The sequence below is a fragment of the Piliocolobus tephrosceles genome, chromosome 17, assembly GCF_002776525.5.
Source record: "Piliocolobus tephrosceles isolate RC106 chromosome 17, ASM277652v3, whole genome shotgun sequence".
NCBI classification, from domain to species: Eukaryota; Metazoa; Chordata; class Mammalia; order Primates; family Cercopithecidae; genus Piliocolobus; species Piliocolobus tephrosceles.
In genome coordinates, this window is record NC_045450.1 from 1113659 (window position 1) to 1134268 (window position 20610).

General features: G+C 46.0%; 1 protein-coding gene and 1 pseudogene across 2 annotated transcripts in view; one reads left to right on the forward strand and one right to left on the reverse strand.

The window, feature by feature from the left end:
- Nucleotides 1-7740: 7740 nt before the first annotated feature.
- MEIOB (meiosis specific with OB-fold) overlaps nucleotides 7741-20610 on the forward strand; it is a 36446-nt gene continuing 23576 nt past the window's right edge. Inside the window, exons 1-3 of one of the 2 annotated variants that reach the window (XM_026447543.2) lie at nucleotides 7741-7917; nucleotides 13407-13484; nucleotides 15759-15816. In XM_026447543.2, the coding sequence (XP_026303328.1) occupies nucleotides 13416-13484; nucleotides 15759-15816 (127 nt within the window). In that variant the 5' untranslated portion in view covers nucleotides 7741-7917; nucleotides 13407-13415. Of the gene's footprint in view, nucleotides 7918-13246; nucleotides 13297-13406; nucleotides 13485-15758; nucleotides 15817-20610 lie in introns of those variants that run through there. The other variant, XM_026447544.2, reaches the window with a different exon arrangement.
- LOC111524048 lies at nucleotides 18068-18556 on the reverse strand (annotated as a pseudogene).

Genomic DNA, 20610 nt, shown 5'->3' on the forward strand with positions numbered 1-20610 from the left:
GGCGTGATCCTGGCTCACTGCAACCTCCACCTCCTAGTTTCAAGCCTGATCAACATGGTGAAACCCCGTCTCTACTAAAAATACAAAAAATTAGCTGGGCGTGGTGGCCCACGCCTGTAACCCAGCTACTCAGGAGGCTGAGGTTGCAGTGAGCTGAGATCACACCATTGCAGTCCAACCTGGTGACAAAGTGAGACTCTGTCTCAAAAAAAAAAAAAAGAAAGAAACAATTAAGATGGCTCCTGAAAAAAAGAAGAAAAAAAAGGTGGAGAGAAATCAATGTGATTTTTTTTTTTTTTTGAGACAGGGTGTTGCTGTGTGGCCTAGGCTGGAGTGCAGTGGTGCGATCATGGCTTACTGCAACCTTGAACTGCTGGGCTCTAGGGATCCTCCCACTGCAGCCTCCCACAGTGCTGGGATTGCAGGCACACACACCACACCTAGCTGAGTTTTTTGATTTTGTGGAAATGGTGTTTTGCTACGTTGCCAAGGCTGGTCTCGAACTCCTGGAATCAAGCGATCTTCCCGCCTCGGCCTCCCACAGTGCTGGGATTACAGCACTGGCATGCCTGGCGAAAATATGATGTTAAAAGTGTTAGAAACCAATACGGGGGAAAGAATTTCCCACTTTGTGAGCCGTGGGTGTCCCCTGAGTGGAACTAGGACACCCATACAACGCTGCTGTGGCCATGAGCCCTCTGGGGCCATTTGCAGGTTAGCCCCAAGAAGGAAGGTGGTGGGAGAAATGGACACATCAAGGAAGCTTGTCTGTTAATAGTGACTGTTCTCTGTTGCTTTCGTTTTTTTCCCTACTTAATTCAGGGAAAATAGGAACTGAAAGAGGGGAATGAATGGCAAAGCCAGTTCAGCAGGTGCAGTCTTATGCAAGCCATGTTAGTAACAGTTATCCACAGAATGTAGCCTTTCGTATTTTCCCGTCCATTATTTCAGAGTATGCTAACTTTGACCCTTATGAGCTTTTTAAGGGAGTCATGTTTATCTACCTTTTACACATTGTTTTAAGGTTCTAGAGAATTAAGTAATGTCTAAGATCTTACAGCAAATTATTGCTATTTATTTATATATATTTTTTTGAGATGGAGTTTCGCTCTTGTGGCCCAGGCTGGAGTGCAATGGCATGATCTCAGCTCACTGCAACTTCCGCCTCCCAGGTTTAAGCGATTCTCCTGCCTCACCCTCCTGAGTAGCTGAGATTACAGGCGTGGGTCACCACACCCAGTTAATTTTGTATTTTTAGTAGAGACGGGTTTCACCATGTTGGTCAGGTTGATCTTGAACTCCTGACCTCAGGTGATCTGCTCACGTTGGCCTCCCAAAGTGCTGGGATTACAGGCTTGAGCCACTGTGCCTGGCCAAATTATTATTACTGTTATTTTTTCAGACAAGGTCTCGCTCTGTCACCCAGCTTGGAGTTCAGTGGCACGATCACAGCTCACTGCAGCCTCAACCTCCCCAGCTCAAGTGATCTCCCCACCTCAGCCTCCAGGGTAGCTGGGACTACAGGCATGCACCACCACGCCTGGCTAATTTTTTATTTTTTCTTTGTAGAGTTGGGGTCTCACTGGGTTGCCCAGGTTGGTCTCAAACTCCTGGGCTCAAGCCTCGGCCTCCCAAACTACTGGGATTATAGACACGAGCCACCACACCCAGCTTATTATACAGCAAATTAAATTAAGGGCTAAAACTAGCAGCAACCGCTACGGTACCAATCTGCCGGTCTCCCTGTCACACCATGCAGCAACCTAGATATGCCCTATTAAGTGAATTTAACGCCCTCTTCCCTTTTTTCGCAGCTTTGTTACATATCAGAGGCAGATATTACTTACAAGTGTTGAATGATTCACTCAGTAAACACCAGCTATGCAGGAGGTGCTACCTTAGCCATGGGAGCTTCAGTCTGGGAGGACAGGGGGACGTATAAGCAAATAAATCCATCACGTTTCCCACAGGGCACGTACTTTGTGCTCTTCTTCGTCCCACTGGATCTGTCTAAACTTTTTATTTGACAGATAAGGAAAATGAAATTCAGACGCTTGAGTGACACAGCCAATTAGTGGCAAGGCTGAGATTTTTGACCAGACAGTCTGACTTTTAGTTTCTACAAGGCATGTTAACTCCTCCTAAACCCCATTTATTTTCTCATTTCAGACAACTGAGCAATAAAACTGCTAAGATAAAAGTGCTCTGATTAATGCACACTGAAATTAAGCAGGTTGAGAAATATCTGTTGTCTTTTTCTCAGAGTGATAATTTTAAAAATTGAAATCGGTCTTTTGTACTCGCGGTTTTCTCTTGCTTCCTTAAACATTTGCGAAATATGAGAACAATATAAATAGGTTTTCAAGCTCTGAGCAAACCCTTAACCATGTAAATAAGCCTCATAAAGAACAAAGCCTGGCCGGGCGTGGTGGCTCACGCCTATAACCACAGCACTTTGGGAGGCAGAGGTGGAAGGATCGCTTGAGCCTAGGAGTTTGAGACCAGCCTGGGGAACCTAGGGAGATCCTGTCTCTACAAAAATTACAAAAAATTAGCTGAGTGTGGTGGGGGCACGCCTGCAGCCCCAGCTACTCGGGAGGCTGGCGTGAGATGATCCCTTGAGCCTGGGAGGTTCAGGTTGCAGTGAGCCGTGATTACATCACTGGACCTGGGTTACAGCCTGGGTGACAGAGCAAGACCCTGTCTCAATAAAAAATAAATAAATAAATAAATAAAATATAAAATAAAATAAAGAAAGAAGAGTAGAGTTGGTTCATCGCAAGAGATACTGTCTGGCCCACAAAGCCCTTTACATATAGCATCTTACAGAAGAATTTGTGTCCTGTGATAGATGGCATTGGAGGTTTCCACCTAGATTGGAGGTTTCTGCCTAGGGAGAGCTGTGTGCAGCCCTGAGAAGCGTCATGTGATGAGATTCACCCCTCTGAGGGTGTGAGATGGGCTGGGGCAGGGGAGATGAGAACCCCTGCAGCGTGCTGCTCCGTCCCCCAACAACGCTGCCAGAGCCCCGGGAAGGTGGCGGCAACAGATGTGGAGAGACAAGGGCAGGTGCTAAGGAAAAACAGAACCTGGGCCGGGTGCAGTGGCTCACACCTGTAATCCCAGCACTTTGGGAGGCTGAGGAGGGTGGATCACGAGCTCAGGAGACGGAGACCATCCTGGCTAACACGGTGAAACCCCGTCTCTACTAAAAATACAAAAAATTAGCCAAGCGTGGTGGCGGGCGCCTGTAGTCCCAGCTAGTCGGGAGGCTGAGGCAGGAGAATGGCATGAATCCGGGGGGCGGAGGTTGCAGTGAGCAGAGATCGTGCCACTGCACTCCAGCCTGGGCAACAGAGCAAGACTCTGTCTCCAAAAAGAAAAACAGAACCTGGTGCCTGATGATAAAGTGGCGAAGAGAGGATTCAAGGCTGCCTTTGAGGCTCTGAGCTTCAGTTACCAGTTGTTTACCATAGAAATGGAAGATGCTGAGCTGGCTTGGGATGAGCTTAGGAGCTGAACTTTAGATACTTGGCAATGCTGCAGACGGCTGGCAAGGTGGAGCGGGAACAGCTCGGTCACAGATGTTGTTAATGGCCATGCAGGTGGTAAAGGGATGCTGCAATGATTTAAAAAATTATATATGTTTATGGCTGAACGCGGAGGCTCACGCCTGTAATCCCAGAACTTTGGGAGGCCGAGGTGGGCGGATCATCTGAGATCAGGAGTTTGAGAGCAGTCTGGCCAACGTGGTGGTACCTTGTCTCTGCTAAAAATATAAAAATTAGCTGGGCGTGGTGGCACACACCTGTAATCCTAGCTACTTGCAAGGCCAAGACAGGAGAATCGCTGGAACCTGGGAGGTGGAGGTTGCAGTGAGCCAGGATTGTGCCACTGCACTCCAGCCTTTGCGACAGAGCGAGACTCTATCTAAAAATAATAATAATAATAATAAATATATGTATGTGTGTGTGTGTGTGTGTGTGTGAATATAAATGGTGCTGAAATGTGGCCATGATAGCCCTCCCAAGGCATGGGACCTTCCTTCTGTTGTCACCTGAGTACATTTCCTGTGGGATAGGCTTCCAAAGGCCAAAGGCTGTCTTGTGTGCTCATGCCCTCTTCTGCTCCCTCTAGTGCAGGGTGCCAGGCATGCAGCACGCAGGAACCACTCCTGGTCCCTGGGCACGGACTACGGCCGCTAAGTTATTTCAAGCTCGGAGCGTTACTCACATCAGCTCAGCACCTCTCACCTTGTCCTGAGGCTTTCAGTTCCAGTTTCAATTCACCGTTCAACATTTTTTTTTTTTCGAGACGGAGTCTTAAAGAGCTTAGGAGCTGAGCTTTAGATACTTGGCAAAGCTGCAAACGGCTGGAGCGCAGTGGTGCAATCTCGGCTCACTGCAACCTCCACCTCCCGGGTTCAAGCAATTCTCTTGCCTCAGCCTCTTGAGTAACTGGGATTACGGGCGCCCGCCACCACGCCAGGCTCATTTTTGTGTTTTCAGTAGAGACGGGGTTTCGCCATGTTGCGCAGGTTAGTGTCAAACTCCTGACCTCAGGTGATCCGCCCATCTCGGCCTCCCAAAGTGCTAGGATTATAGGGGTGAGCCACCGTGCCCGCCTACAATCTATTTAAAAGATGATTAGCCCAGGCACAGTGGCTCATGCCTATAATCCCAGTGCTTTGGGAGGCTGAGGCAGGAAGATTGCTTGAGTCCAGGAGTTCAAGACTAGCCTGGGCAGTATAGCCAGACCTCATGTCTACAAAAAATACAAAACTTAACCGGCGTGGTGGTGTGCACCTATGGTCCCATGGGAGGCTGAGGTGGGCGGATCACCTGAGCCCAGGGAGGTCGAGTTTGCAGTGAGGTGTGATCGCACCACTGCACTCCAGCCTGGACGACAGAGTGAGAGCGTTTCTAGAAAAAACCAAAAATGATTAGTCCTTTGATGGAGGGAGGAGTGGGGGTGAGATTAATTATGCCAGTAATTGATCTATTAGTATTTCAGCTCCTGGGAGGAAGATTGTAGTCATGGGATCAATGTTGGAAAAGTTATAGTTTTGTTAAATAAATAAGAGCTTATCTTGTAATTCATTAAAATAACTGTCAATTGTTTCCTATTGATTAGAACGTGTAAAGTTTATGACTATATATTTTGCCTGTCACTCCTTTGTGACAGCTCCTAGATGTTTTGACAGCTGGCCTGCTCTGGGGAGCTGACCATGTAGCCAACTACCATTTCTTTAGCCAGACACGTGAGCTTTTTCAGCTCTGACCCTTGTTCACTCACCCTTGACTTCTGCATCAAGCGGCAAGGGCAAGCTAGCATTTCTAGTCCTTATTTCTGTTCGTGCACATCCAAAATATACTGACAAGTCAATTCTATTGTTAGGAGCAAACTAATTTCACAGAACTGCTATAAAAAATGCGCAACAAGGGAGTCCTAATTTCACGAACGTGAAACAATTCCATTCTTTTAGGCTTATGTTTTGAAGCGTCATGGCTTATGAGAAGCCTGTTGTGTCCTGACGAGGCTGACACTGTTTGCTTAACCTTATGCACCTTTCTGTAAAAATTAATTTACTAAAATGTGACAAAATTTTAAAAATTTTAAAATATTATTGCTTCACTGAGGCTCAAATGAAAAATGCATGAAAACAATTTTTATATTTTTTTCCTCTCCTTTAAGATGCACTTAAAATGCTAGTTTATTTTGTTAATTTTTAGTTTTTTGAGTGTCTCTCTGTCTCCCAGGCTGGAGTGCCCTGGTCCGATCTCCGCTCACTGCAACCTCTGCCTCCAGGATTCAAGCAATTCTCCTGCCTCAGCCTTCTGAGTAGTTGGGACTACAGGCACACGCTGCCACGCCTGGCTAATTTTTTGTATTTTAGTAGAGATGGGGTTTCACTGTGTTGCCCAGGCAGGTTGCTGACTCCTGAGCTCAGGCAATTCACCCACCTTGGCCTCCCAAAGTGTTGGGATTACAGGCATGAGCCACTGTCCCTGGCCACTAGTTTATTCTTTTGGAAAGATAAAGATATCTTCTTTTTTTTTTTTTTTTTTTTTGAGACAGAGTCTCACTCTGTCGCACAGGCTGGAGTGCAGTGGCGTGATCTCAGCTCACTGCAACCTCCATCCCCTGGGTTCACGTCATTCTCCTGCCTCAGCCTCCCGAGTAGCTGGGACTACAGGTGCCTGCCACCACACCCGGCTGATTTTTTGTTTTCATATTTTCAGTAGAGACGGGGTTTCACCGTGTTAGCTAGGATGGTCTTGATATCTTGACCTCGTAATCCTCCCGCCTCAGACTCCCAAAGTGCTGGGATTACAGGCGTGAGCCACTGTGCCCGGCCTTTTTTTTTTTTTTTTTTTTGGAGACAGGGTCTTGCTCTGTTACCCAGGCTGGAGTGCAGTGGTGCGATCTCGGCTCACTGCAAGCTCTGCCTCCCGGGTTCACACCATTCTCCTGCCTCAGCCTCCCGAGTAGCTGGGATTACAGGCTCCTGTCACCATGCCCAGCTAATTTTTGTATTTTTAGTAAAGATGGGGTTTCACCACGTTGGGCCAGTCTGGTCTCGAATGCCTGACCTCAGACAATCCATCCTCCTCGGCCTCCCAAAGTGCTGGGATTACAGGCATGAGTCACTGCGACCGGCCAAAACTATGTTCTTTTAAAGGCAGACACTGGAAAGGAAGAGGGACAATTTAAAAACTCAACTCTTCTCATTATATTTGAAATGGTGAAAAGCAGGTACCTTATTTTGCTTCCCAGTATTATTTAGGAAATTTAAAAAAAATGAGGAAAAGAAAAACTCTATTTTAATAATAACATAAAACTTGGTTCTGCAGTTGTATTTTTCTTTTATAATATGTTTGTGCTATTCATGTAGCATAATAATTTTAATATTAATTTGTGCTATTCATGTAGCATACATAATTCGATGTAGATATATCATATTAATTTATTTACTCTTACTCTTGCCCAGGCTGGAGTGCAGCAGCGCCATCATAGCTCACTGCAGCCTCGCTCCTGGGCTCAAGCGATTCTCCCCTCTCAGCTTCCCCAGTAGCTGGGACTACAGGCATGCACCATCATGCCTGGCTAATGTTTTTTTTTTTTTTTTTTTCAGACAGAGTCTCACTCTGTTGCCCAGGCTGGAGTGCAGTAGTACAATCTCGGCTCACTGCAACCTCCCTCTCGTGGGTTCACGAGACCTCTCCTGGGTTCAAGCAATTTTCACACCTCAGCCTCCTGAGTAGCTGGGACTACTCGGGTGGGCGGGCGGCGCCATAGGGCAACCAGGCACTCACCACCACGCCTGGCTAATTTCTTTTGTATTTTTAGTAAAGATGGGGTTTCACCAATTTGGCCAGGCTGGTCTTGAACTCCTGAGCTCAAGTGATCCAACCACCTCGGCCTCCCCAAGTGGTGGCATTACAGGCGTGAGCCACAGCGCCCGCCCTTGATAATATTAGAGATAGATAGATATGTCTATTTTTTTCCGGCGCACCGCCTTTTGGAATCGAGCGACCACAGAGCCACACGCGGCTCTGAACCTGCTGCTGTCCTGCCCCTTGGACTCCCGCGTTGGAAGAAACGGGAACCGGGCTCCCCTCACCACCCCCGAGGGCGGAGTCGGTGCGCGGCGGGGGCGGAGTCAGTGCGCGGTGGGGACGGAGTCGAAGCGCGGCGGGGGCGGAGTCGAAGCGCGGCGGGGGCGGAGTCGCTGAGGACGGGGCGGGGCCTCGTGCTAACGGTCGCGCGCCCGTCGCACCTGCAGGAGGCTGTGGCGAGAGCATCCTGTGGAGAAGCCGCGAAGCGCCGGCGACCCGGGGGTCGGGCGGGCCTGGTCCGTGAAGCTGCGGCTGCCTCTGTGCAGGCCCGGGGAGCAGCTGGCCGGGCGAGCGTCGGGTGAGCAGCGGCGTGGACCGCGTGGTGCGACGCCGGCCCGGCCTCCAGCTGTGAGGCGGGGTCCGAGGAAGGGAGCCTGCGCGGGTCGGGGCTCGGCTTTGGGCTGGCGGACGCCCTGAGGGAGCGGCGGGCGCGCGCGTGAGGGGAGGGGCGCGGGCGGAGCCGCGCGTGTGGGGTACGTGCCTGCGCCCCACGCGGAGTCCGGGCCTGGCCGCATCCTCGGCTCACCGCGGGGTTGGCGGGGGTGGGTTGTCCTGTGGCGCCGCCCGCCCGCCCTCCCTCTCAGCGCCTCCCGCGGCCTCCGCAGCTTTGCCTTTCCCGGGGCTTATCGAGGCCGGTGCCGGAGGACACGCGGGAAAGCCCCTCCCGGAGCTGAGAGCCTCTGACTTGTGCGTCCAGACTTTTAGAGTTTTCCAAGCCCCGACCTGTCAGTTAAAAAGTGCAGCGGAGGCTCCCACCTGTTATCCCACCACTTTGGGAGTCGAGGCGGGCGGATCACCTGAGGTCGGGGGTTCGAGACCAGCCTGACCAACATGGAGAAACCCCGTCTCTACTAAAAATACAAAACTAGTCGGGCGTGGTGGCGGCGCCTGTGGTGCCATCTACTCGGGAGGCTGAGGCAGGAGAATCGCTGGAACCCGGGAGGCGGAGGTTGCGATGAGCCAAGATCCCACCACTGCAGTCCACCTGGGCGACAGTGACACTCCATCACAGACACACACACACACACACACACAAAACCGGGCGCGGTGGCTCACCCCTGTAATCCTTTGGGATTACCTCAGCTTTGGGAGGCCGACGTGACCAGCCTGGCCAACATGGTGAAGCCCCATCCCTACAGAAAATACAAAAATTAGCCGAGCGTGGTGGCGCACGCCTGTAATCCTAGCTACTTGGGAGGCCGAGACAGGAGAATTGCTTGAACCCAGGAGGCGGAGGTTGCATTGAGCCGAGATCATGCCATTGCACTTCAGCCTGGGCGACAGAAAAAAAAAATGTGCAGAGGTCTGCTGGGTGCTGTAGCTCATGCCGGTCATCCCAGTGCTTTGGGAGGCCGAGGTGGGAGGATCACCTGAGGTGAGGAGTTGGAGACCAGCTTGGCCAACATGGTGAAACCCTGTCTCTACTTAAAAAAAAAAAAAAAAAAAAAATTAGCCAAGCTTGCTGGTGGTGTGCCTGTAATCCCAGCTACTTGGGAGGCTGAGGCAGGAGAATCGCTTGAACCAGGGATGCGGAGGTTGCAGTGAGCCAATGTTGTGCCATTGCACTCCAGCCTGGGAAGCAGAGCAGACCCTGTCTCAAAAAAAAAAAAAAATCGTAGGAACCTCATCACTGAGCTCCCTGGAAGCTTCATTTGTCTACAATAGCAAGATAGAAGCCACACTTGTTCCCATAACTTCAATGCATGTTATATATGTAAAATTAGCTGTTAACTAAATTTCTAGTTCTCCAAAAGGCTAATTGTAGCAATATTATCCTCAGTTTACAAATCAGATCGCTTTCAAAAGGGCTCATGTATTCATTTAGTGAGCACATACCTGGCAGCTGCTGCGTGTGAGGCCCTGAACTGCATGGTTACTGTGGGGTGCAGTGAGGACATGGCTCTGTCCTGACGAGCTACCGTGTCATGAGGGAGAAAGACAACACAACAGGCAGCTGGCAGTGTCCAGAGGGGAGTTCAGAGGCACGGCTGTGTGAGGCAGGGTGGCAGGAAAGGCCTCTCCTGGAGACCTGAGGAGAGCCTGTTTTGGGAAGGTGGGGATGCTTGAGAAACAGGTGCTACATCTGCGAAGGCCCGAGGCCCATGCTGAGGAAATGTGCGCAGCCAGGGGACCGGAGAGCCAGGGGACCAGAGAGGCCAGGTCAGCTGGGCATGGCACGCTACCGCAAGGAGTCTGGATTTGAGTCACGGTGCAATGGGAAGGGTTTTTTTTGTTTGTTTGTTTTTGAGACAGATTCTTGCCCAGTTGCCTAGGCTGGAGTGCAGTGGTGCAGTCTGCTCACTGCAACCTCCGCCTCCTTGGTTCAAGGATTCTCTGCCTCAGCCTCCTGAGTAGAAGGGATTATAGGCATGCGCCACCATGTCTGGCTAATTTTTTGTATTTTTAAGATAGACAGGGTTTCACCGTGTTGGCCAGACTGGTCTCAAATTCCTGACCTCGTGATCTGTCCACCTCAGGTGAAACCCCATCTCTACAAAAAATACAAAAATTAGCCGGATGTTGTGGCAGGCTTCTGTAATCCCAGCTGCTGGGGAGGCTGAACCAGGAGACTCGCTAGAACCCTGGAGGTGGAGGTTGCAGTGAGCCGAGATTGCACCACTGCACTCCGGTCTGGGCAACAGAGCAAGACTCTGTCAAAAAAAAAAAAAAAAAAAAAAAAAAAAAATTGTAGAATAAAAGAGACAGTAGCTGTTGATGAATGAAGTCATCTCTGAATTCTCAGATTGAGCTCTTTAGTTCATGTTAATCTTGTATCTGTTAAAGTGGCCAGGTAGAGAAGCAAGGCATATTTTTTTGTGGGCAGACACTAAAGTCTATTACCATATACCTTTAATGGTAGCAGACAAAGAAGGGAATTCAGAGAGATAATAGGATACCATGTCCCACCAGGAGATGCTAAGGGATAAAAATGTGGAGAAATTGCATGATGTGTAGGTAGTTGTGTTTGTACAGAAAGTTCAGCCACTGACTCAAATGTCTGACTCATCCTCTTGACTCATTTGTCTGGCACTTTGGGCTGTAAATAAATATTAGTTGAATGGCTGGATGAGTGAATGAATTTGTCACAGTTCGGCAAGTGTTTTAGGTAGTGCCATTGCATTGTAAGCCACATCAGACCAGGCCAAAGAATGAATGAAAAACTTGACACAGCTTAATTCCCAAATGTTTCTTCTGACACTGAAAGGCCTTGAATACAAAAACTGGTACATTAGATAGTATTGACAAGCAGTGCCATCATTGGTTGTGAGCCTGTGAACATTCAGGCATCTTGTATACACTGTTTCTATTTTTCATTGCAAGGTTGATGTTACCCACAGTTTAAGGATGAGGAAATTAATGTTTAGTAATGTTAAAACACACGACTACAAACTAGTGGTGCTGCAATTCGAAATCACATTTGACTAACTCCACAGGCTGCCTGAAACTCAGGTGTCATGAGACACATCCTTGAACTGGAGCCTGTGGGTGTGGGCATTCCTAGAGTTAAAGAGGCCCTGGATTATTAAGTGAAGTCAAGTCAATCTGTTTGGTGTAGCTTACAATTTTTCTACAATAGAACCTTTTATAGTGATGATATTGAGGGACAAACCACCATTTCGTTCATCTGATACTTATTGTTTTCAGTTATGAAATACATACATAAAAATATGTAAGATGCCACCTCTGTCCTCATGGAGTGTACCATGTAGAGGTGTGTTTAAAATTACTACCTTTCCCGGGCTGGATGCAGTGGCTTATGCCTGTGTTCCCAGCACTTTGGGAGGCTGAGGCAGGTGGGGATCATGAGGTCAGGAGATCGAGACCATCCTGGCTAACACAGTGAAACTCCATCTCGACATACAATGCAAAAAAATTAGCCAGGCGTGGTGGCATGTACCTGTAGTCCCAGCTACTTGGGAGGCTGAGGCAGGAGAATCGCTTGAACCTGGGAGGCAGAGGTTATAGTGAGCCAAGATCGCGCCACTGCACTCCAGCCTGGGCGACAACTCTAGGAATGCCCACACCCCATCTCAAAAAAAAAAAAAAAACACTACCTTTCCCTTAACACAGTATAATCAAATGCTCAATTTGAGGTGTTTACAGTAGTTTTTTGCTGTGTTTTTTGAGGTATCTTGATGCTAATATATATTTAAATCCTTAAATGTCCCATTGAGGCCAGGTGCGGTGGCTCATGCCTGCAATCCCAGCCCTTTGGGAGGCTGAGGCAGGCAGATCATGAGGTCAGGAGATTGAGACCACCCTGGCTAACACGGTGAAACCCTGTCTCTACTAAAAATACAAAAACAAAATCAGCCAGGTGTGGTGACGGGCGCCTGTAATCCCAGCTACTTGGGAGGCTGAGGTGGGAGAATGGCGTGAACCCAGGAGGTGGAGCATACAGTGAGCCAAGATTGCACCACTTCACTCCAGCCTGGGCAACAGTGAGACTCCGTCTCAAAAAAAAAAAAAAAAAAAAAAGTCCCACTGAATCATCTTGCATGTAAAACTCTAAATTTGGCTGGGCTTGGTGGCTCATGCCTGTAATCCCAGCACTTTGGGGCAGGTGGATCACTTGAAATCAGGAGTTCGAGACCAGCCTGGCCAGCGTGGTGAAACCCTGTCTCTACTAAAAATACAAAAATTGGCCGAGCGTGGCTGGCACTTGTAATCCCGGCTATTCAGGAGGCCGAGGCAGGAGAATCGCTTGATCAAGTCTAGGAGGCAGACATTGTAGTGAACTGAGATTGTGCCACTACACTCCAGACTGGGACACAGAGTGAGACTGATGTCTAAAAAAAAAAAAAAAAAAAAAAAAAAAAAAAAAAAAAAAAAAAAAAAAGAAAAGAAATAAATAAAAATTAAAAAATAAAATAAAACTAAATTTACATGGTGCTCAAAAACTAAATTTTACACGGTTTTAGAAATGAAAGTTAAAAATTGAAACCTATAATAGCTATATCATTCAAAATTATAAAAGGACATTCTGAACATGTTTTCTATAGGTTGAATCAATATTAATGTACATTTTACCATTACAATAAAAATTTTCTAAAGAAGGAGTAAAATACCCAGTGCTTTCCTAAATAATATTTTATTTTATTTTATTTATTTATTTTTTGAGACGGAGTCTCGCTCTATTGCCCAGGCTGGAGTGCAATGGCGCATTCTCGGCTCACTGCAAGCTCTGCCTCCCGGGTTCACGCCATTCTCCTGCCGCAGCCTTCTGAGTAGCTGGGACTACAGGTGCCCACCACCACGCCCGGCTAATTTTTTATATTTTTAGTAGAGACAGGGTTTCACCATGTTAGCCAGGATGGTCTCGATCTCCTGACCTCATGATCTGCCCTCCTCGGCCTCCCAAAGTGCTGGGATTATAGGCGTGAGCCACCGCGCCTGGCCAATAATATTTTATTTTATTTTATTTTGTTTTGTTTTATTTATTTTTGAGACAGAGCATCGCTGTGTCGCCCAGGCTGGAGTGCAGTAGTGCGATCTCGGCTCAGTGCAACTTCCGTCTCCCAGGTTCAAGCACTTCTTCCTGCCTCAGCCTCCTGAGTAGCTGGGATTACTGGCGCCTGCTACCACATGAGGTTTCGCCATGTTGGCCAGGCTGGTCTTGAACTCCTGACCTCAGGCAATCTGCCCACTTCAGCCTCCCAAAGTGCTGTGATTACAGGTGTGAGCCACCACATCCAGCCCTAAATAATATTTTAAACTCTTGTAATTTTTCATGATTTATTTCATTTATTCAATTTATATATCTAAATTATATTTTCTAAAATGCAGATTAAAAAAATGGCAAACTCCTTTGCAACGAGGACCTTCACTACCCTTTCAGATCTGCAGCCAAATATGGCTAATCTGGTAGGTTTCAATGATGTGGTGATTTGCTCACTAACAAAATTTTATGTGATAAAATTGCATCAACATTATTGATTCATTCAACACATGCTTTTATAATTGACAAGTATATAGATACTGATTGCATTGGTATAATTGTTAGATATTAAGTATATAAAAATTTCTTTGTATTTATGCCACCTAGGTGAAAATTAATCTTTATTTGTATGTAGAGTAGAAGATATGATTGTAGATATGACTAGTAATTGTTCAAAATGATTAATAGATGTATTATTTTAATATTTAATAAAGTGAAAAATTTAATTCATGCTCAAATTTAGCGTTGTAAAATTAAACCAGGCCGGCACGGTGGCTCACACTTGTAATCCTAGCACTTTGGGAGGCTGAGACAGCTGGATCACCTGAAGTTGGGAGTTCGAGACCAGCCTGACCAACATGGAGAAACTCCCGTCTCTACTAAAAATACAAAATTAGCTGGGCGTGGTGGCTCATGCCTGTAATCCCAGCTACTCAGGAGGCTGAGGCAGGAGAATCGCTTGAAGCCAGAAGGCGGAGGTTTCAGTGAGCCGAGATCACACCATTGCACTCCAGCCTGGGTAACAAGAGCGAACCTCTGTCTCAAAAAAAAAAAAAAAAAAAAATTAAACCATTTGTTCAGCCGTAGCAGTTTTCTAACCAAATTATCCAAGTTATGGTCTAAGTATTTGACATTATGCTGCTTTTATGATACGAGGTTTATAACAGGTGTGTTTTCTGAAATTATTATGTGAAAATTGACTTTTTGAGTAGGAGTTATAGGGGAATTCAATGATTTTGAATACACCTCAACTGTTACTTATTTAAAAAAAAACTGGATGGAATCATCTTATAAATTAAATAACTTATTGTAAAGCAACTACCACACACCCTTACCTTCCCTGCCCCTGAGCAGTCACTATTTATATTTTGCTTTTGCAAACTAGATTTCTTACAATGGAATACATCTACATATAACTTTAATAATTTAAAATTTATGAATATTAAAAAAGAACAATTGTTGTTATAGTTTTTCTTGAGAGGTAAACTATTTGCTAATAATGGTCGCTTCAGATAGAGTTTTAGTCAACATTTCCATTAGTTGGATTTTCCAACAAAATTCGGTGAGATCTGCATGTATAAGGAATTGAAGAAATAATACCAATGTGTCTAAATAAGCAATAAGGCTAGCTGATAGCTCAGCTAGAATGTAGGAGTCTTAAAAGCCTGATTGTAATGTAAATGTCACAGATTATTGTAAGGTTAAAATCAGTTGCTGCAATTAGCAAAATAAGTTTAGTTTTTTCCTTTCAGAAAAGGTATTCATTTTTATTTTTTATTTATTTATTTTTATTTTTATTTATTTATTTATTTTGAGATGGAGTCCTGCTCTGTTGCCTGGGCTGAAGTGAAATAGTAGGATCTCAGCTCATTGCAGTCTCTGCCTCCCGGATTCAAGCGATTCTCCTGCCTCAGCTCGCGAGTAGCTGGGATTACAGGCACCCACCACCATACCCCGCTAATTTTTTGTATTTTTAGTAGAGATGGGGTTTCACCATGTTGGTCAGACTGGTCTCGAACTCATGACCTCAGGTGACCCACCCGCCTCGGCCTCCCAAAGTGCTGGAATTACAGGTGTGAGCCACCACACCCGGCCCATTTTTATTTCTTAAAACTCATTTAAAAATTTTCTTTGGTAGTCACTAAAGAGAACATTAAACATTTTAAGGAGATGTTAATATCTCTGAGGTTTAAGATCTAGGACTTTAGGATTTAGATTTATTAGTGGCAAAATATAAGTTTTGTTACAGTCTAATTTATATTACTGTCCAGCGTGTTTGGATTAAGAAGCTAAGCGATTTTATGTGGATTGTTAGAAAACCCTATATAAAGGAAAGCTTTGAAGACCATGGCAAATTAAATTGCATTATACATGTGCTTTGGATAAATTCAATAAGGATCGATAGCATAGGGCAGTTATTGTGCTCCACCTAGTGATTGAAAATAAAATAGAAACATGCTAAGGATTAAATGATTATATTTATAATAGTAGTTAACTTTTGAATTACTTTGTACTATTATTCCTTGTGGAATTGAACATTTGTGAACTTCTTTTAGATGTTTGCATGGAATAAATACATTTAAATGTTCCAAGTTAGAAATGTTTGTTAGAGCCAGTAAAGTATAACAAACCCATGAAATTAAATTTACCATGTACATCTGTGTTTAATATTGGTCTTCTGTAACCTTTTTGTTTTTCAGAAAGTAATCGGTGTAGTTATTGGGAAAACAGATGTCAAAGGCTTTCCAGACAGAAAAAGCTGAGTTCTATTTAATTCTTTGCTTCATTTTTCATCAACGTTGGCTTATGACTACAACAAAGTATATTTAAGTGATTAATTTTTCAATGCCTGTTTAACTCCTTAAGAGCAATGGTCATGCTCTCTACTGGATGGTCAAGTACCTGATTCAAGGCTCTCTCTTTCCCTCCCTCCCTCCCACATTTTCTCTCTCTCTCTCTCTATATATATATATGTGTATATACATATGTGCATATATATGTATATTTGAGCACATGTGTTCTCTCTCTGCTTTTTTTTTTTTTTGAGACAGAGTCTCACTATGTCTCCCAGACTGGATGCAGTGACGTGATCTCGGCTCACTGCAAGCTCCGCCTCCCGGGTTCATGCCATTCTCCTGCCTCAGCCTCCCAAGTAGCTGGGACTACAGGCGCCCGCCACCACACCCGGCTAATTTTTTGTGTTTTTAGTAGAGACAGGGTTTCACCGTGTTAGCCAGGATGGTCTCGATATCCTGACCTCGTGATCCACCCGCCTTGGCCTCCCAAAGTGCCGGGATTACAGGCGTGAGCCACCATGCCTGGCCGCTTTTTTTTTTTTTCGAGATGGAGTCTCGCTCTATCACTCAGGCTGGAGTGCAATGGCACGATCTCAGCTCACTGCAACCTCTGCCTCCCGGGGTCAATGGATTCTCATGCCTCAACCTCCCAAATAGTTGGAATTACAGGCACATGCCATCATGCCCAGCTAATTTTTGTATTTTTAGTAGAGATGGGATTTCACCATGTTGGCCAGGCTGGTCTTGAACTCCTGACTTCAAGTGATCTCCCTGCCTCGTCCTCCCAAAGTGCTGGAATTACAGGTGTGAGCCACTGCGGCCAGCACCTGGCTGATTGGAAAAAAAAAAAATTTATAGTGACAGGGTCTTGATCTGTTGCCCAGGCTGGTCTCAAACTCCTGGGCTCAAGTGATCATTCTGCTCAGCCTCCTAGAGTGCTGACATTACAGGCATGATGCTTTTATCTTTAAGGTAAACACAAAGCTGTCATCTGGTACCCATATCATTTGTGCGTGCACTTTATTTCATCTTAACTGATTAGATCAGAATTACTAAATAAATAGTTTGAGAAAGTCTATATCTCTTTTTACCAAACTTCATAAGGCGCCATTGCACTCCAGTCTGGGCAACAGGAGTGAAACTCTGACTCAAAAAAAAAAAAAAAAAATACACGGTTATTCACCTATCAGACTGTGAGGGAAGGAGAAAAGCTTCTGTGTTGTTCGGCTTCTTTTTATAATGACATCTGTGGTATTCCTTTTTTGGAGGAAGTATGCTTACTGACTTAAAACATTGTACATATAACATTATATTTTCATAAAAAATTCCAGCAGTACCAAAAGTCATAGAGTTGAAAAGTGAAATTCCCCTTTTCAGCTCCTCACTTTCCCCATCCTAGTCCTCTCCCTAGAGGTAGACACTAATAGACAGTTCAGAATATGTCCATAATTTGCATGTATGTTGGGCTATATTACTTTTTTAAAAAAATTGAGATACGGTCTCGCTCTGTCACTCAGGCTGGAGTGCAGCAATGTGAACACAGCTTACTGCGGCCTCGACTCTGGGCTCAAGTGGTCCTCCTGCCTCAGCCTCCCATGTAGCCCGGACCACAGGTGCATGCTACCATGCCTGAATAATTTTTGGATTTTTTTGTAGAGACAGAGGGTCTCACTTTGTTGCCCTGGCTGGTCTCGAACTCCTTGGCTGAAGCAGTCTTACCCCCTTGGCCTCCCAAGGTGCTGCTGGGATTACAGGCAGGAGCAACTGCACCCAGCCAGGTTATAATTTTATTTAGCAAAACCAATATGAAATTTCTTTTTTTTTTTTTTTGAGACGGAGTCTCGCTCTGTCACCCAGTCTGGAGTGCTGTGGCCGGATCTCAGCTCACTGCAAGCTCCGCCTCCCGGGTTCACGCCATTCTCCTGCCTCAGCCTCCCGGGTAGCTGGGACTACAGGCGCCGCCACCTCGCCCGGCTAGTTTTTTTTTGTAGTTTTTAGTAGAGACGGGGTTTCACCGTGTTAGCCAGGATGGTCTCGATCTCCTGACCTCGTGATCCGCCCGTCTTGGCCTCCCAAAGTGCTGGGATTACAGGCTTGAGCCACCGCGCCCGGCCTGAAATTTCTATTTTGGAAAAAAAGTATTTGCTGACCCCTAGTGGTCCTCATTGAGTAGCATATAATTTGTTTTGAAATAACTTATTTTAATTATTATGTTTCCTTTTAATTACATTCATTTTAATGCTGAATTTACTCCCATGCCATAAGTTTTTGTTTCTTCAGTTTCTTCTGGGATATCTTTTTCTTCTGGGCAACCTCCTCTTCTGGTTTAGGAACAGTCTGTTCCTTTTCAGTCAGGATCATCTCAGTGTGGCAGGGAGAGCTCATGTATGGGTTAATTCGACCATGAGCTCTGTAGGTCTGGCGGTGCATCTCAGGTGCGTTGTTCACTTGGATATGGTCAATGACCAGAGAATCTACATCTAAATCCTTAAGTTCAACATTACACTCTGCGTTTTTAAGCATGTGCAGTAAAAATTCAGCACTCTTTTTGGGCCACCGAGCTACGTCCAGTCCCACTGCTTGGCCTGCGCACACCTGCCAACTCCACTATTGTGACGTTGGAATGGTATGCACTGTTTCTGTAGAGTGACATCTTTCAGATACTTCATGGCTTTTCGTATATGCATACCCTTGATGGCCTGAGCAGTTTCACGAGTGTTCTTAAAGTGAACAGGAAGATTGGAACCTCTTGATTTGTGTGATTTCTTTTTTTTTTTTTTTTTTTTTTTGAGGCGGAGTCTCGCTCTGTCGCCCGGACTGGAGTGCAGTGGCCGGATCTCAGCTCACTGCAAACTCCGCCTCCCGGGTTTATGCCATTCTCCTGCCTCAGCCTCCGGAGTAGCTGGGACTACAGGCGCCCGCCACCTCGCCCGGCTAGTTTTTGTATTTTTAGTAGAGACGGGGTTTCACCGTGTTAGCCAGGATGGTCTCGATCTCCTGACCTCGTGATCCGCCCGTCTCGGCCTCCCAAAGTGCTGGGATTACAGGCTTGAGCCACTGCGCCCGGCCGATTTGTGTGATTTCATGGGGTTCTCCAGGTCAAGGGAATAGCGAACCTTTTTCACACTTTATCTCAGGCTGCTTAGGGAAAGAGGTTTAATTATTTTTAAAATTTATTTATTTTTTTTAGAGACAGGGTCTCACTCTGTTCTTCCCCACCTCTGCTAAAAAAACTCATCTCGCCAGGTGCAGTGGCTCACGCCAGCATTTTGGGAGGCTGAGGCAGGCAGATCACGAGGTCAGGAGTTCGAGACCAGCATGGCCAACATGGTGAAACCCCGTCTCTACTAAAAGTACAAAATTAGGCATGGTGGCAGGCGCCTGTAATCCCAGCTACTTGGGAAGGTGAGGCAGGAGAATTGCTTGAACCCAGGAGGCGGATGTTGCAGTGAGCTGAGATCATGCCATTGTACTCTAGCCTGGGTGACAAGAGCGAAACACCATCTCAAAAACAAACAAAAAACAAAACCTGTTTTTACTAAAAAAAAAAAAAATACAAAAATTAGCCTGGCATGGTGGTGTGTGCCTGTAGTCCCAGCTGCTCGGGAGGCTGAGGCAGGAGAATAGCTTGAACTGGGAGGCGGGGGTTGCAGTGAGCCGAGAGATTGCGTCACTGAACTCCAGCCTGGGTGTACATTTCATGAACACCCTGAATTCATTCTTCCCAGACTGGAGTGCAGTGGTGCATTCAAAGCTCACTGCACTTTTAAACTGGGCTCAAGCAGACCTTCCTCCTCAGCCTACCAAGCAGCTGAGACTACAGATGGGTGCCACCACTCATTTTAACATATTCTGTAGAGATGGAGTCCCTCTGTGTTGCCCAGGCTGGTTTTGAACTCCAGGCCTCAAGTGATTCTCCCACCTCGCCTCCCAAAGCCCTGGGATCACAGGGGTAAGCTGCTATGCCTGGCCAATTTTTATTTTTATTTGATTACTAGTTATTTATTTATTTTTGAGACAGAGTTTCTCTCTTTTCACCCAGGCTGGATCTCGGCTCACTGCAACCTCCGCCTCCTGGGTTCAAGCGATTCTCCTGCCTCAGCCTCTCAAATGGCTGGGATTACAGGCACCCACCACCATACCCGGCTAAGTTTTGTACTTTTAGTAGAGACAGGGTTTCACCATGTTGGCCAGGCTGGGCTTGAACTAACCTCAGGTGATCCACCCTCCTTGGTCTCCCAAAGTGCTGGGATTACAGGTGTGAACCATCGTGCCCAGCCTATTTTTATTTTTATTTTAGGGATGGGATCTTGCTCTGTTGCCCAGTCTGGAGAGCAGTGGTGCAGTCACAGTTCACTGAAGCCTTGAACTTTTGGGCTTAAGCAGTCCTTCTGCTTCATCCTCGCAAGTAGCTGGGACTGAAATAACTATTTAGATCTGAATTATGACTTAGGTTCAGACAACAGTAAGAGAGAAAAGGAGAACCTAAAGTAATACCTGGATGGCTCAAGTTTAGATGTCTTTCCCTCCAAATACACAGATCACCAGGGAAGGGAGCAAGGGGGCAACCTGTTACCACTTCAGTTTGAAATTCATAGAAGCATAATGTTATAGAATATACATCTGAAAACATTTTGTACCATGTGTTTGAGTATTTTTATTATAGTAGTCATTTGATTAAAGAAATAATCATTTGTTTGTAATTGAAACTTTTCATGTGACACCAAAGGCGCAGAAGCGATTGGAACTCTTCATT